Source organism: Poecilia reticulata, chromosome 6, assembly GCF_904066995.2.
Source record: "Poecilia reticulata chromosome 6, P_reticulata-male-v2, whole genome shotgun sequence".
In the NCBI taxonomy this organism is placed as follows: Eukaryota; Metazoa; Chordata; class Actinopteri; order Cyprinodontiformes; family Poeciliidae; genus Poecilia; species Poecilia reticulata.
The window spans coordinates 26,491,440-26,505,344 of record NC_088835.1 but is presented as its reverse complement, the minus strand read 5'-3'; the positions used below and the strand labels follow the sequence as shown (position 1 = coordinate 26,505,344).

General features: G+C 37.5%; 1 protein-coding gene and 1 long non-coding RNA gene across 4 annotated transcripts in view; one reads left to right on the top strand and one right to left on the bottom strand.

Annotated features, from left to right (window-relative positions):
* LOC103466405 (uncharacterized) overlaps positions 1-9,391 on the top strand; it is a 76,284-nt gene extending 66,893 nt beyond the window's left edge. For all 3 annotated transcript variants that reach the window (XR_014087953.1, XR_533946.3, XR_533947.2), the window contains 2 exons: positions 8,902-9,065; positions 9,184-9,391. This is a non-coding gene — a long non-coding RNA (uncharacterized LOC103466405). The remainder of the gene's footprint in view (positions 1-8,901; positions 9,066-9,183) is intronic.
* Positions 8,599-12,387, bottom strand: lmo2 (LIM domain only 2 (rhombotin-like 1)). Its single transcript, XM_008411946.3, has 3 exons — positions 11,846-12,387; positions 10,168-10,383; positions 8,599-9,213 (listed from the first exon to the last, which is right to left on the bottom strand). The coding sequence occupies exons 1-3, from the start codon at positions 11,884-11,886 to the stop codon at positions 8,988-8,990; spliced, it is 483 nt and encodes a 160-aa protein (XP_008410168.1). The 5' UTR covers positions 11,887-12,387; the 3' UTR covers positions 8,599-8,987.
* Between the last annotated feature and the right edge of the window lie 1,518 nt (positions 12,388-13,905).

Here is a 13,905-nt window from a genome sequence, read left to right as displayed (position 1 = left end):
TTTGGTCAACACGTCAGGAGGGAGGAGGAATGGGCCGGTTTCTAAGCTAGTTGTTTAACTTTTGTAAATCCCGCCGTCTACGAGCCCCAACCAGGTGAGTTACGTTCAGATAAATTAGCTCGACACGAACAAGAAGAAGCCATGAATAAACAAGAACAACTTGGAAAAACATCCCCGATTTATTTGTCCAGGACTAATTCACATCAAATGTCATCTCAAAGTACTTTACAACACAAATTAGTCCAATTCATGCATCCAATTATATAAAGCCAGTTCAGGCTAAATTCAAATAGGATCTAATTTCTAACAGTAAAAACCAACAAAGTAATCACATTCAGATCTAACATAAAACAGTTCAATAGGCCTGTCACAATAAATCAATTAGTCGCATGAGCTTCGTAATTTCTATTTGCATAGTTTATCGTTTTGTCTTTCTACCAAAAACTGGATGACAAAATTATTCAGTTTGGTGTTTTGGTCTCATCTAACCCTATTTTTTAGGATAATTTTGTTTACAGAGACTTTATAATTTATTTTTCCTGTTGTTTATTTTGTATATTTAAAATGCCGTCCAGTTCCAGTGTTAAATGTTTGATGCTCTTTAGAATTTAAAGTTTATTGATCTTTAAGAATATGTTCTTGCATTATGTCATTCCCATTATATCACTTGAAAACGGTCTCAAAACAACAATATTATCGTTTATCGCAATAATTTCTGGGACAATTTATTGTCCAACAAAATTTGTTATCCTGACAGACCTACAGTTCAATGCATCAAGTACCTGACAAAAATAATTAAAGCATGACCAAATTGAGTTTTATTTTGTAACAGGCTTACTAATCATTGTACCTAAAAAATCTTCTTGGACAAAGTTAGCATAACTGTCAAACCTTGATTGGCTGCACAATAAAAACCTGAAAAATATAAGTAATTGCGCACAGATACAGTTTAAATTGCTGGCAATTCCTGCTTATTTGAGTAAACCACAAACTACAGATTCATGCTCAGTCAATTTTTCCATTAAGACCCAGAGTTTACACACCAACTGCACTCTGCCATTCTACCAGTGTGTCTCACTGTGCTGGCTCCTTGTAGTGATTGGAAGCAGGCACTGCGTGGGAAGTCAAATTAGAAATGGAAATTGCACTGAGGCAGTCCTGGTGCAGCCAAGGTTTACCACATGGTCACTCACCTGCACATCTGCACTGATGTTTTTAAAGCAGTAGCTGCCTTTTTCCACCACCTTAATTGGAGTTTCTATTGCTCATTGCTTGAAAATATGAAAACACTGCCACGGTCTGCTTCCTGGTAATGGTCTGGCTTTTGTTTAGCTATTTCTCAGATGTGTCTGATGAGAAGGGGGCATGTGTCGGACTTAGATTCGTACCAGAAGGTCTTTTTTTGTTGCACTAATGTAAAAAATGCCGATCTGAACTTGACGTATGCAGCAAGAGGAGACCAAATGTGACATGAGTAACGTGTTTGTAACGCACATGTTATGTGTGCTGCTGCTGTTTAATCAGAAAGTAGAAGCAGTTGACTGATTGAGAAGAGATCACAGATATATCAGTCACTAAATGTTAATAACATTGAGATTACTGAAGTAAAATTCAATAACTCTGAAGATTTCTCAGTTATGAAAGTAATTTTTCTGCTTCATTTCGACAGCTTTTACGTTTTGTAACCATCGGCTCTCTAGACTTGCATCCCAGAAAAAAAGGTTAACCTTTGACCTGTAACACCATACCCTCTAAATCATGGTTGCACTGAACCCTTGAAGGTTTTTGGTGTGTCATTTGTTCATTTCCTTGACCATCCATCCATGTAAACACAAGTCCGTGGTTTTGGAGTTATAAAGGGAATAATTCCTGTGATTGCAGTTTCTAATCTGAAGTATGTGGTTTCATTGTGAAGCTGCATTTATTATTCTGCAGCGCTGCTCCCATCACAGTGCCGCTTGTGCACTGTGTGGTTGGTTCAGCATAAGCCAGGGACACTCTTATACATATGGGGATCATTTTAGAAGGAAAGAAAGGGTTATAACCAAAGAAACCATAAAAACACAAAATTGATTGCCTGGAAACATTTACTGTCACAGCATCTTAGATCTACAAAATTTCCAGAACTTACGTAACATAAACTTTAGTTTGACTCTGGAGGATATCTTAATTAGTCAATGAAAATATGCTACCTTGAACCTTGAGGATTTAAAAAAAAGGCAAAATAAAAGGAAATAAAAAAAGTTGGACATAATTTTCGTATTGCATGCCATACATGAGGATAAAGACACAACATGTTGCAACAGAATCAGTAAGACGTTGTATGGTAAGAGGTCTTCAGAGGCATCTGAACAATTAAGTGGTTGCAAAATTATAGAGTGTGATACAAAAGGTTTTGAGCTTGTATAAAACTTCTGTAGAGAGGACTAAGTGGATCATTACTGCAGTTGCAACACAATCATGACTCGATGTACTGGCTTGGCGTGGTTGTTGAGAACTTTAGCCTTTAGCTTCGCCTATCAACACGATGACCTCATGACATTGTCGATAACCTAGCTTGGTCATCTACCTTCCCCGCTAGCAGGGAAAAATGTACTGAGCAAGTTCTAAAGTTTGGTAAATTGCTTCATGCTGAAGAAAGTTTTTTAGATTTTCTACAATCCAGGCATATTTAAATCGGTTGAGGGTAACTGCATGAGATTTTAAACCCTCGTGAAGGAATGAGGAATGAGAGAAATTACCTATAACATTTATGCTTAAATGGTCAAATTATACAGTTTGACCCAAGAAGTTTTCAATTGCTTGATGTTTTGAATTTACCCAACAAATCTGGTCCAAATAGAATTATTATTATTTTTTGTTAGATGTGATGAACAAACTGCATTTTGAAGTTTAATTAAAAAAAACCAGTTTCACTCAGGTTAGCCAGCATTTGGTTAGCTTAAGAAGACTCCAACAAAAATACAAGATAACGTTATAAAGCTAAATGAGTCATTAGGGAAAGCTATATTTTTAAACAAAACTGTTAAAATATGAAAGTTTAATGAAAAGTAATAAAAACAACTCAAAGTGTTGGAAGGGAACAGTTGGCTAGATACACCTACAGTCAAGCTAATTTTAGCTTTAGGATTAATGTTTTTAATGGTCAAAATCATCTTGAATTAGGATTAACTGTTAGCGGATAGTTTTATTATAACGTCTGATAGTTGACACTTTTTGATTAACCCATTCAGTTTTACATCCAACAACTAATCCATCTGTTTATGCTAAGTGATATTTATGCTAAGCTAACGAAGTGGCAACAACTGCAATGCTTAAAACTGAAGATAAAATCATTTTTAGACATTTTGTACATCTCATCCACTAACGGTAACAGAAGAAAACAAAATGCAATTTGTGTCCAGATGTCACATGTTTTGATTTTGTTTTTTTGTTTTTCTTGCCACTCAACAGAAAAATCTGGAAACTTCTTTTTTTTTTTTTTTTTACGTCATAAAAATGAAATAACTTGTGACTCTTATTTGCACACATTTTGAGGACAATGAAGAAGAGAAAATAATTTTCCACACAGTCTCTCTATAATAAAAAAGGCAGAAAATGTAAAGTGGCAAGAAGATCAAGAGGAAGGAAAGTCGGCGCTGAACTTTCTTAGCAGAATTTCTTTTGCCAAATTGTTTCTTAATGCAGTAAATCCATCTGCTCAGCTGTAGTCACAGGATGCCGACTTGTTCACCAATCAAGGCTTGAACATCCTGCCCGTTCCAAACACCAACACCCCCAAACTTTACTCCCCCATCCCGTCCTCCATCCAGACTCCAGGCGCTGTGGGCTATCAGGGAATCGGAGCAGGAATGTGACTCCTGACAGACACATCTCTCAGGGCCTCAGACTGAATATGTTCCCAATTAACTCCATCTGATAAAGTGTGGGTGCAAGTGAAACCCAAGGCGGTCATGATCAATAGCATTTGACTCATTTTTTTCTCAGATGGGCTTGACATTGACAGGCTGCTGGGTGATAAATCGCCGTGGTGTTGCAGATAATTGTCCGACCACTTCTTCCTTCGGAGGTGTCATTGAAGTCCGTCGTGTCTGAAACGCTTTGAATTTAGCTTGTCGCTTTCTGTTCACTTCTAATTAATCTTGTGAACTGGCACGTGAAAACCGGTTTCCTTGCAGCTCGCCTGTCGCTTATTTCCCCACAAAGACATTCACAGAGTTCCTCATGCATCAACTTTGGCAAGAACTGCCACCTACCGCTCACTCTGCACACTGCAGAGGGAGGATGCAGATGTGTGTGTCGGTCGTGTCAGACAGGCGAGCTGTTTGATAAAAACAAGCTGCAAGCCACTGCGGTTACATCCTCACAGAGTCTTCTTGGTTTCCATGCTCACACAGCTGGATGTTTTTAGGTTTACCCAAACGGGGTAGCTGTGACTCGGGCACTGGAGATGAAACAGGCCTCCTTTGGCGCACAAACACAGCACTACACTCCTGGCGTTGTGTACCGCTTGTGGGGATGACACAAGAGGCGCAGGGCTTTATTGAGTCCCGCTGAGGGTGGTGTTCAAATCAGCACAGGGATCTGGCAAAGCTCAGCCTGCAGTGCAAGGCAGCAGAGAGGAGACCGGGCCGATGAAAGACAGGCCGCTCGACGACGCTGAGGGTCTGTCTAGTTCAGTGTGTTGTGTGTGTGACTGTTGTCAGACCGAAACTTCCCTCCTCTCAGATTTATTCGTACTAAACTCGGTGAACTCCCAGTAGAACGGAGCATAAACAGCACAACATCTTTATCTAAGCCTAATATTCACTTGTCAGGTCTGTAGTTTCTTTAAATTAAGTCAAGTCGGGTTTATTTCTGTAGCACATTTCAGCAACAGGGCAGTTCAAAGTGCTTTACGTCATAAAAACATAGTTCAGTCATCGATTATGAAACGAGCAACAAACATGACATTTTGTCAAACGCCATCATCAAAGTCATCATTGATCATCAACATTGATCAATATTCCAGTTACTACTAATCAAAGGCAACTCTAAGCAGGTGGGTTTGATTTTAAAAAAAAGTGTTTTGCAGTATTCTGGAAGTTTGTTCCAGATTTGTGGTGCCTAGAAGCTGAATGCTGATTCATCATGTTTGTTTCTGGGTATGCAGAACCAGAACCAGAAGGCCTGAGAGGTTTTGGAAGGTTGCTATGACAACAACAGATCTTTAATCTAGAGCTGTTCAGTAATTTATAAACTAACTACAGGATTTTAAAGTCTATCCTCTGAGCTACAGGGAACCAGTGGAGGGACTTTAGATCTGGGTGATGTTCTCTAACTTCCTGGTTTTAGTCAGAACTCCAGCAGCAGCGTTCTGGATCTGATTGATGTTTTTAGTCAGACCTGTGAAGACACTGTTACAGTAATCAATGCGACTAAAGATAAACACATGGATGAGCTTTTCTAGATCTTATTAGGACAGTAATCATTTAATCTTAGAAATGTTCTTCATTTGATAGAAGGCTGACTTTGTAACCATCTTTATGTGGCTCTGAAGGTTCAGGCCTGAATCCATCTCCACACCCAGATTTGGGCCTGGTCGCTGGTTTGTAGCTGTAATAACGTCAGTTACGCGCTGACGGTGGATTGTTCCTCTCTCAACCAAAGTAATTTAATGAAAACGGCCACACCCGCACCGTAACAAGAGAGCCTCTAATCCTTGTAGTCTTTGATACTCTTCAAAATGGGAAAGACAAGTGAAGATGCCATTCAAGTAAGGCAGATTTATGTTGATCTTCACAAGTAAAGAAATGGCTACAGGAAATCAGCTCCATCCTGAAACTTTCCTCATGTAGTCAGAGCAATAATTAAAAGGGACAAAATACAAAATGTGTGCATTGGTGGAGCTTCGGCACTGGCTGATGCCAAAGCTCCACCTAATATCTACCTAATATCTTCACTGCAAAAACACCAAATCTTGTCAGGTATTTTAGTCTCTTTTATAGTGCAAATATGTTATTACACTTTAAATAAGACAAAACTAACTTACAAGTGTCTCTTCAGCGAGATATATGAGCTTGTTTTAAGTAAATAATTTAATATTGATGCAAACGTGCTTATACCATTATGATGAGACAATTTCCCTGTGTTATAAGTGAAATAATCTGCCAAAGGAAATAGTACTTTTTCACCAATATTAAGAAATTATTTATTTAAAACAAGCTGCTGCATTTAGCTAAGTTACTTTTACATTAGTTTTGTCTTAATTAAAGTTTACTAAGACATTTGCACTAGAAACTACACAATAAAAACTTAGTAAGATTGTGTGTTTTTGCAGAGGCAGACATTTATTAAATGAGACAACATAAATGGTTTACTTACTAATTTCAGACATTTGAGCTGAAATACTTTAAAGCAGTTTATATAGTCTTAAAATACATCTCTCCTTGAACGGGTACATTTATTTTTGTTGCCTGCTATCAGCTAATATCTAAATATTTCTCCAACGGTGCCACGTTCCTGAAATGTGTCTGCGTTTCAACACGTTGCCAAATTCTGTCGTCAAGTTTCAGCCAAATTCGAAATGTTTCTGCTGGTTGCCATAACTTTCCCCACACATTTTAAACATGTCGTTTAATGTTGAGCTGTTTTTTTTTTGTTTTTGTTTTTATGAGACCGCCACATATTAGTCTGCTCTACTCCAGCATTCCTCACGCATTGCTTAACACCAAGATGACAGTTGTTCAGCCCCCCAAATGAGCGATGGCGCATTATCCCTCTGCAAGGCTGCACAGTATATTCCCATCTCTAATGTGGGGAGGCTCATTAGTTTCACCACAAGTATCTTTTTTTTCTCCAAAAACATCATCTCAGCCTGGGTGGGTTTCGTCTACTTCTCTCCTCCTTTGTGTGTGAATAGACTCATGACTGAAGCAGCTAATGATTCGGGGCTTCTGTGCCTCTCCTCCTTTGTGTTTTTCCTTCTTGGTCACAAATTATTTCTTTTGTAGAAACACTTTTTAATGTTTTTTTGTGACCGTCCTGCCATAAGGAGGCATTCATCTGGGAATGTGCAATTTGGAGGTGTGTGTGTCACTTTTTTTGCACAGATAAGTGGAGGAAGGAGATTGTTTAATGGGTCTGACAGATTCTGATCCTGAAGAACTAAAACACATAAAAATTATGTTTTATTTCTTTGTCTGTGATTCTTTAATGGTCTTGCTGGTTGTATTAGATGTATAAACTGTAAGGTACTTTTTATTATGAAGACAAATCTACAGAGATCATCCCACCAGCAGCTTCGCTGCTTCTTTTAAATCACTTAGTGACCTCTTGTGGTGAAAACTGGTTTGAGCTTTTTCCCGTTTTGAAGCTGGAGTCTCTGCCCTGTCAGTGAGGGAGGTGAACAGGTAGATGATTCGATTTTACTTCTAAAATAGAGAATAAAAAGTAGGAGTAGACTTTCTAAACGCTGAAATAGTCAAACTAAACAATGTGAGCCAAAATCTACGCTGAGACAACTGAAAGTTTTGATTTGCCGTCACTTTTTACCTGAAGATTTAGTTTTATTGTCAGTCATTTACAAAATGTGATTCGATATAATCTCGTTTTCTAAAAGTTAATCTTTCAGCCCAGTAGGGATTCATAGTTAAAGTCTTTTTTCTATGTCTGACTTGGTTCATTCAATCATTGTACACAATAAATACGATTGATTAAAAAAAAAAAACTGCTACATTTTTTTCATTTAAAATGTATTTTCTTAAATTTTGTCTGTTTATTGTGAACTCAATTAACCACTCTAATCTCACAATTTACTGTAAAATGGTGCAAAAATATTCATTAAATGTTTAAAAAATTCCCTAAAGTAACTTAAAGTTAAATTGAGTATTAACTTTTTTTCCCTTCTTTTTAATTAGATCCTATGATCATTTCAAACTTATTCTTTTTTGTTTTGTTTAAACAATAATTCTCTTTTCACTAAATCTGCAGTTTGTTGAAGAGATAAGTTCCCTGGTTTTAGGCTGTTTTGTTACCAATTCCTGTTTGTGTTGTTTTTATCATTTTTCATGTTAAACTCATGCATATCATACAAGTTCCTGTTAAAAATCTGGAAATCCTGCTTTTACAAAATAACACTCATCTAGACCACCAATAAATGTTTTTTGTTTTATTACAGATGTAACAATAGGATTATTATACTCTACTTTTGCCTCTGAATAAGCAGTAATAATAATTTGTGGGAAAAATTTGTAGTTTTCCTGGGTTTGTTTTCAGAAAGGTGACGATGTATTTGCATTGTAGGGACCTCCATATTTTTCAGTTTCTTTAAAACACTCGACACAAATTTAGAGAAATGTTGTTGTTTTGTACTTCAAATTGTCATTTATTAAACATACTGATCAGTTAATATCGAAAGTTCAGGATTTTAGCGAAATTACAAAAGTTTCTTAGAAGACTTTATATGAACAAGCTGTAAAATAAGTGTTGCCACAAGAGGGCGCCACAGTTCAACCTTTAAACATAAACATCCTTGTTTTCCAGTTAAAAAATAAGAATTTCAGAGTCAACTTAAATAACATTTTAACTGTGATTAGTTATTGCAGTACATTTCTAAGATTCCCACAGACAAAAGAATTAAGATCATATGATTAAGACTTAAAAATACAAAATCAGCAAAAGGAAGCTTACCAGTGTTCTTACTCAGCAGGAAGTCTGACGTCTAAACAAACCCAAGACATTTTGCTTCTTTGTTCATTTATATCATTAGAAATTCCAGTGTATAACAAATTTAAACATGTTCAGTCTTAAAGTTTTTTTTTCTTTCAAGAAGGAAGCTTTGGATTATAAACCATTTGATCATAAGTGCAGGTTTGCATGCAGAAACACTGAGATGCAGCTTCTCTCCTCCTTTGATTCCAGGCTTATTGCAAGAACATGCCTTCCTTTCTTCAGGCCTGATGACGTTTGTTCATCCAAACAGCCAGAAAAGTGCCTCAGAAATCGCCCTAGACCACGCTGCTGTTGTTGAGCTTGGTCCACTCAAAGATGTCCTGCTCACACACAATGTCCGAGTTGATGAGAAGGTAGCGATCCCCGACGCAGAAGTGCTTCTGGCAGGCGGCGCACTTGAAGCACTCGAGGTGGTAAACCTTGTCCCGCACGCGCATCGTCATCTCAAACGCCCGGATCCTCTTTTCGCAGGAGGCGCAGAGTCCGTCCTGACCGAAGAGCCTGGGAGGAAGAGGCAGAAGCAGCATGTTGGTGCAGAAAAAAGACAACTTTCATTCAGTCGGTGTTCGGATCGGTCACATCTTTCAGTTCTCTCAGTGATTGTTTCTGGCTGTTCAAGAATTATACAAATTTGTTTATTGAACCAATTTTCTTGCAATAGAAAACATTAATTACAACACATATTATTCATCTTTCTATAATCAAACTTTATAATAAGTAGAACCATGTTTATCCATAAACTTTTACTGAAAAGCCTTCTGGACTTTACTGCACCCAAATAAACTTCAATGTCATTTATTAAACTTGACTAAACATATCAAGCATTTTGTAAGTAAATGATCCAAATCCTGTTCTTATAACTGAGAATAAATTTGTTCAACCAATCCTAAAAGAATTTGAAAAATTGGTTCCTTTCATTTAATACAACAAAAGTGAAAAATCCTTGCTATGTTTGTAGTTTAGATTAATGACGATTCTTTTCTACTTAAAAATAATAATAATTTTAGCCTTTTTCTTGATTCGTTGATTGTGACAAAAAGTTTTTACACCCCGGGTCTGGTGATTCGATTCTATTCAGAAATTATTTTCAATTCGGAAACCAATTTTTCTATTCAAACAGTCCAGAGATTCTGTTTAAATTATGACTGACAAGAGGAAAACAATTTATTTAAAACAATTCTGTATAAAATCGCTGTATGTTTAAACATAAGTAGGTTTGTGCATAAAATCTTGTAACTAAAATTATTAGGTTAGCTTAGCTGCTAAACTTTAAAAAATATCAAAGATTTATTAAAAATAAATAAATCACGCTGGCAGTGAGGACGTAAAATGTGATTTTTGAATCGATTCAGACTTCTCAGGATAAAGAATTGTGATTCTGTGTATCAATGTTTTTCTGCAACACTATTTCGACACGTTTCCATAGAAACGAGCAACACGTCACGCCATCGTCACCTGAGATAATCCCGCCGACATAATTTCCTTCCCAGCTTGTAGTAGAGCCTGCGGCCGACCTCCCCCAGCCGACAGCCGCACAGGTCGCAGCTCAGGCAGTCTTCGTGCCAGTACTGCTCGATGGCCTTCAGGAAGAACCGGTCGCCGATGCTCTGCTGGCAGCCGCCGCACGTCAGCAGCGACGGCGGCATCTGGAGCACCTCGTCCACCGGCTCCCTGAACCCAAAATTAACAACCAGTTAGAAAATGATGGGGGGGTTTTCTTCATACGGAGGTGAGCAGATCGGTTCAAAATATCGATAATATCGGTGCCAAGTCAGTATCGGAGCAATACTAGCGTGGTAAGATTGATTCTTTAATTTCAGGTTTTGTTTTTGTGCTGTAGTTTCTCAACTCAATTTCAAAAAAGATTTTGCTTTGATTTTCTCTGAAGTGCTTTTTTAAATTTTTTTTACACAAATTAGTTTTGTTGTGTTTTTGTTTCCTTTTATCTTAACATGTTATTAAAGTATTTTATGGTTTAAATAGTTTTTGCTTTAAGAGAAAGATGGGTATTTCTTTTTCTTTTTGATAAAACAATCACTTTTGGCAATAAATGACTTGCCATTATTTTAGGAAGGCGATAATATGCAAATTAAGCAGCTGCAAAGGGCCACCCACACCACCAGGGGGCCCTCAAGAGCACCAAGCCAGCATGATAAAAAATACATATTTTTTTCAAAGTAACATTTAATAATACTAACTAAATGCTATTACATATGGAAAATTGATATCTAAATAATTTTTATTAACACCACTGGTGGGTAAATATAAAATACTGAATTTGTTCATTTGTTTACTGTAAATTCAGTGTCTTACATTCAGATGGCTAAAATAATGTGGCACAACTCTGTTTTTAAAAATCCAAATGAATTACTTTTAATTGCTACTCCTGTAAGGTCAGCATCAGTAGCTATAATAAAATCAGTATGATGTATGCTAATTACAAAATTCGCTAATGATAGTGGGGACATTACACACATAAAGCAGATTAAATGAGGAAACCTGGTGGGAGTTAAATTAAAATCTTCATAGGGTCCCAAAAAGACTTGCACTGGCCCTGACTGTAAATGTTTTCAGAGGAATACAAGATTATAAGATTTGTTTATCTGAATGTGCTTATTACATTGGTTTATGCCATTATAAACTCGCAAAAATAATATTCTTCTATATTCTTTAAGATTGTAACTGTTTTGTTAGTATCGTAAGCTGTCATGTGTCACTACTTTAACAACAAAAATAGTGTTAAATGCCATGAAAAAGGAAATTCAGACTAAAAACCGACCTGTTTAGTTGCTTTTGAAACATAAATGAAACATTAATCTACATGATCTGTAACGATTTCACTTGACCAAATGTAATGCCTCAGTTGTTGATGTTCGTGTTTTTGTGATGCAACTTTAAACTGCCATGTTGCTGAAATGTACTAAACTTGATTGATTGAAAACTGTAGTCTTTAATTAAAAATAATATTGATCCTTAAACTCTTTGACATCGACCTGATTATTACTGTGTAATAGAGAGCTGACCTCTTGCCTTAAGCCGTGTTTAGTTGTTCGGGTAGTTTTGATGTTATTGTTTAATTTCTACTCAATGCGTCGCAGATAATGTGATTTTAAATCATAAAGCATGTACTCACTCATTGGCCTCCAGTGTTTTCCTCTCTATAGTAGATGCCATTCTTGCAGAAGCTTCAGATCTGAGTCCACAACCTGCAGGAGGGCGCACTGCACCTGCTCCTGCTCTCTAATATGTAGGTTTGTTTTGCTTTTCTTGGTCTGAAATAAACAAAAATCAAAATCCCACACGAATCGGTCGCAGATGATGTCTTCACTTCACGCAGCTAGGCGCTGATGGAGGACGCTGTCATCGTTTCCTGAGGCGATAACCCGCGGTGACACCTCCATGCCTTTCCTGTCCTGCGGCGGCTTCACTGACGGCCAACACGCCGAGAATCTGATCCGATCAGCGGGCAACTCCTGCGGATCGACCGCAGATCTGCTCTCCACATGTAGCCCCTGGCATGCCTCCCTGCACGGCGTGTTTAAATAACGTCGGACCCGTTCCCCCGCCCCCTCTCGCCTCTTCCTGTTCACCACCGCTTTGACAATGGGGGGAAATGGGTCTTAAAGCGACAGCTAAAAACGGCGCGCAGGGCAGGCGGCGGCGGCCCCGGCAGCCGCGCAGCCGCGTCGTGACTGAAACTAATGAGTTCATTAGAAAGTTCGCCTCCAGAAGAGCTGATGGCTCACAAGATAAAAGCCTGGGCTGGTATCATTAGCTCAACACCACTGTGTTACCCCCCCCTTGAGTCATCGAGCAGACTCAAGACGAAACGAAAAGAGTGAATAGAGGAGCTTAGACTTAACCAAATTGTGACGTTTGCCATTTATTATGTAATTATTAGCTTACAATAAATTTCCTGTCTGACTTATTTTTTTTAATTTAAAGTAATATGATTATTTTTCATTCATTTACCTTCCTTAATTATAAGGAATTTCTACATTTACAGAATCCAAAGTTATAAATACTTAATTTTAGGGATCCAGTGATAATTTGGGCCAATATCAAAATCTAATATCAGTGTTGCTGTTAGGGCCAATAGCAGATATTTACCAATACGACACCCAACCAGAAACAGATAAAAATAAATAAATATAGGTTTTTCATATCAGCCCGGTTTTATTTATCTGACTGATACCGATGTGTTAAAAAAAGGACTAATATCGTCCAATACCGATGTTGGTGCCGATATATCTTGCATCCCTACTTAATTTTTTAAACACCAAATATAGTTACATATGTTTTCTGCTGGATGATTTTTATCCACATTGATTACTTGATTGATATTAAAATCCGTTAACACATAAATGTGAGTGAGGGCCTGATCTCTTCTCAGTCACTGGGAACCTTGTTAGAGTTCATGGCATCAAAAACTACTTAAAATACCAGAACGATTTGCATTAAAAAAACAACCAGGCCAACAGAAAATGGATTTTCATTAGGGGTCGTTCAACATGCTAATGATCCAAAACGCATTAAAGTATCAATTCACTATTATAGATTCAAAATCTCACCAAGTATTTTTGGTCTAGTTTCTAGTGCAAATATATTAGTTCACTTGAGATGAGACAAAACTAACTTACAAGTAATCTTTCAGCAAGGATATGAGCCTATTTTAAGTCAATAATTTAATATTGATGAAAAATTACTTGTTCCATTGACAGATTATTTCACTTATATGGGGAAAATGTCTGCCAATGGAGCAAGTATTTCATCAATATTAACAAGCTCCTATATCTTGCTTAAAAGTTACTTGTAAGTTAGTTTTGTGTTATTTCAGGAGAACCTGAACAGAAACTAGACCAAAAGTACTTGGTTAGATTTTGTGTTCTGCCTTTCATGTTCATCAGAGACCAAAGAAACGGTGGAATAACCAGGAGGGAAGAGAGCGTTTTAATGAGTATTTCCCTTTCCTGGTGTTTAAACTTGTAATATAAGGCATCATTATGTTATAACATGTTCTGAAAAATGATCTCCTAGAATCTTTCCTTAACAAATCTGTATTTTTGGCTGTGTCCTTCCACACTTTCCTTTTCAAACCGGAGCTCCAGTGGGCCTTCCTCTTATCTGCTGCCAGCGCTTCAGGGCTGCCTGCAGGAGGGACGGACGCAGACAGCAGTTGGGCTGGGAAGAGAG

Bases quoted from the DNA above. Each gene is read 5' to 3' on its own strand.
- lmo2 (XM_008411946.3), bottom strand. From the start codon at position 11,886: ATGGCATCTACTATAGAGAGGAAAACACTGGAGGCCAATGA. The intron at 10,384-11,845 runs GTGAGTACATGC...TTTTGGGTTCAG, and splicing joins AAAACACTGGAGGCCAATGA to GGAGCCGGTGGACGAGGTGC. The intron at 9,214-10,167 runs GTGACGATGGCG...TCTTCCTCCCAG, and splicing joins TGTCGGCGGGATTATCTCAG to GCTCTTCGGTCAGGACGGAC.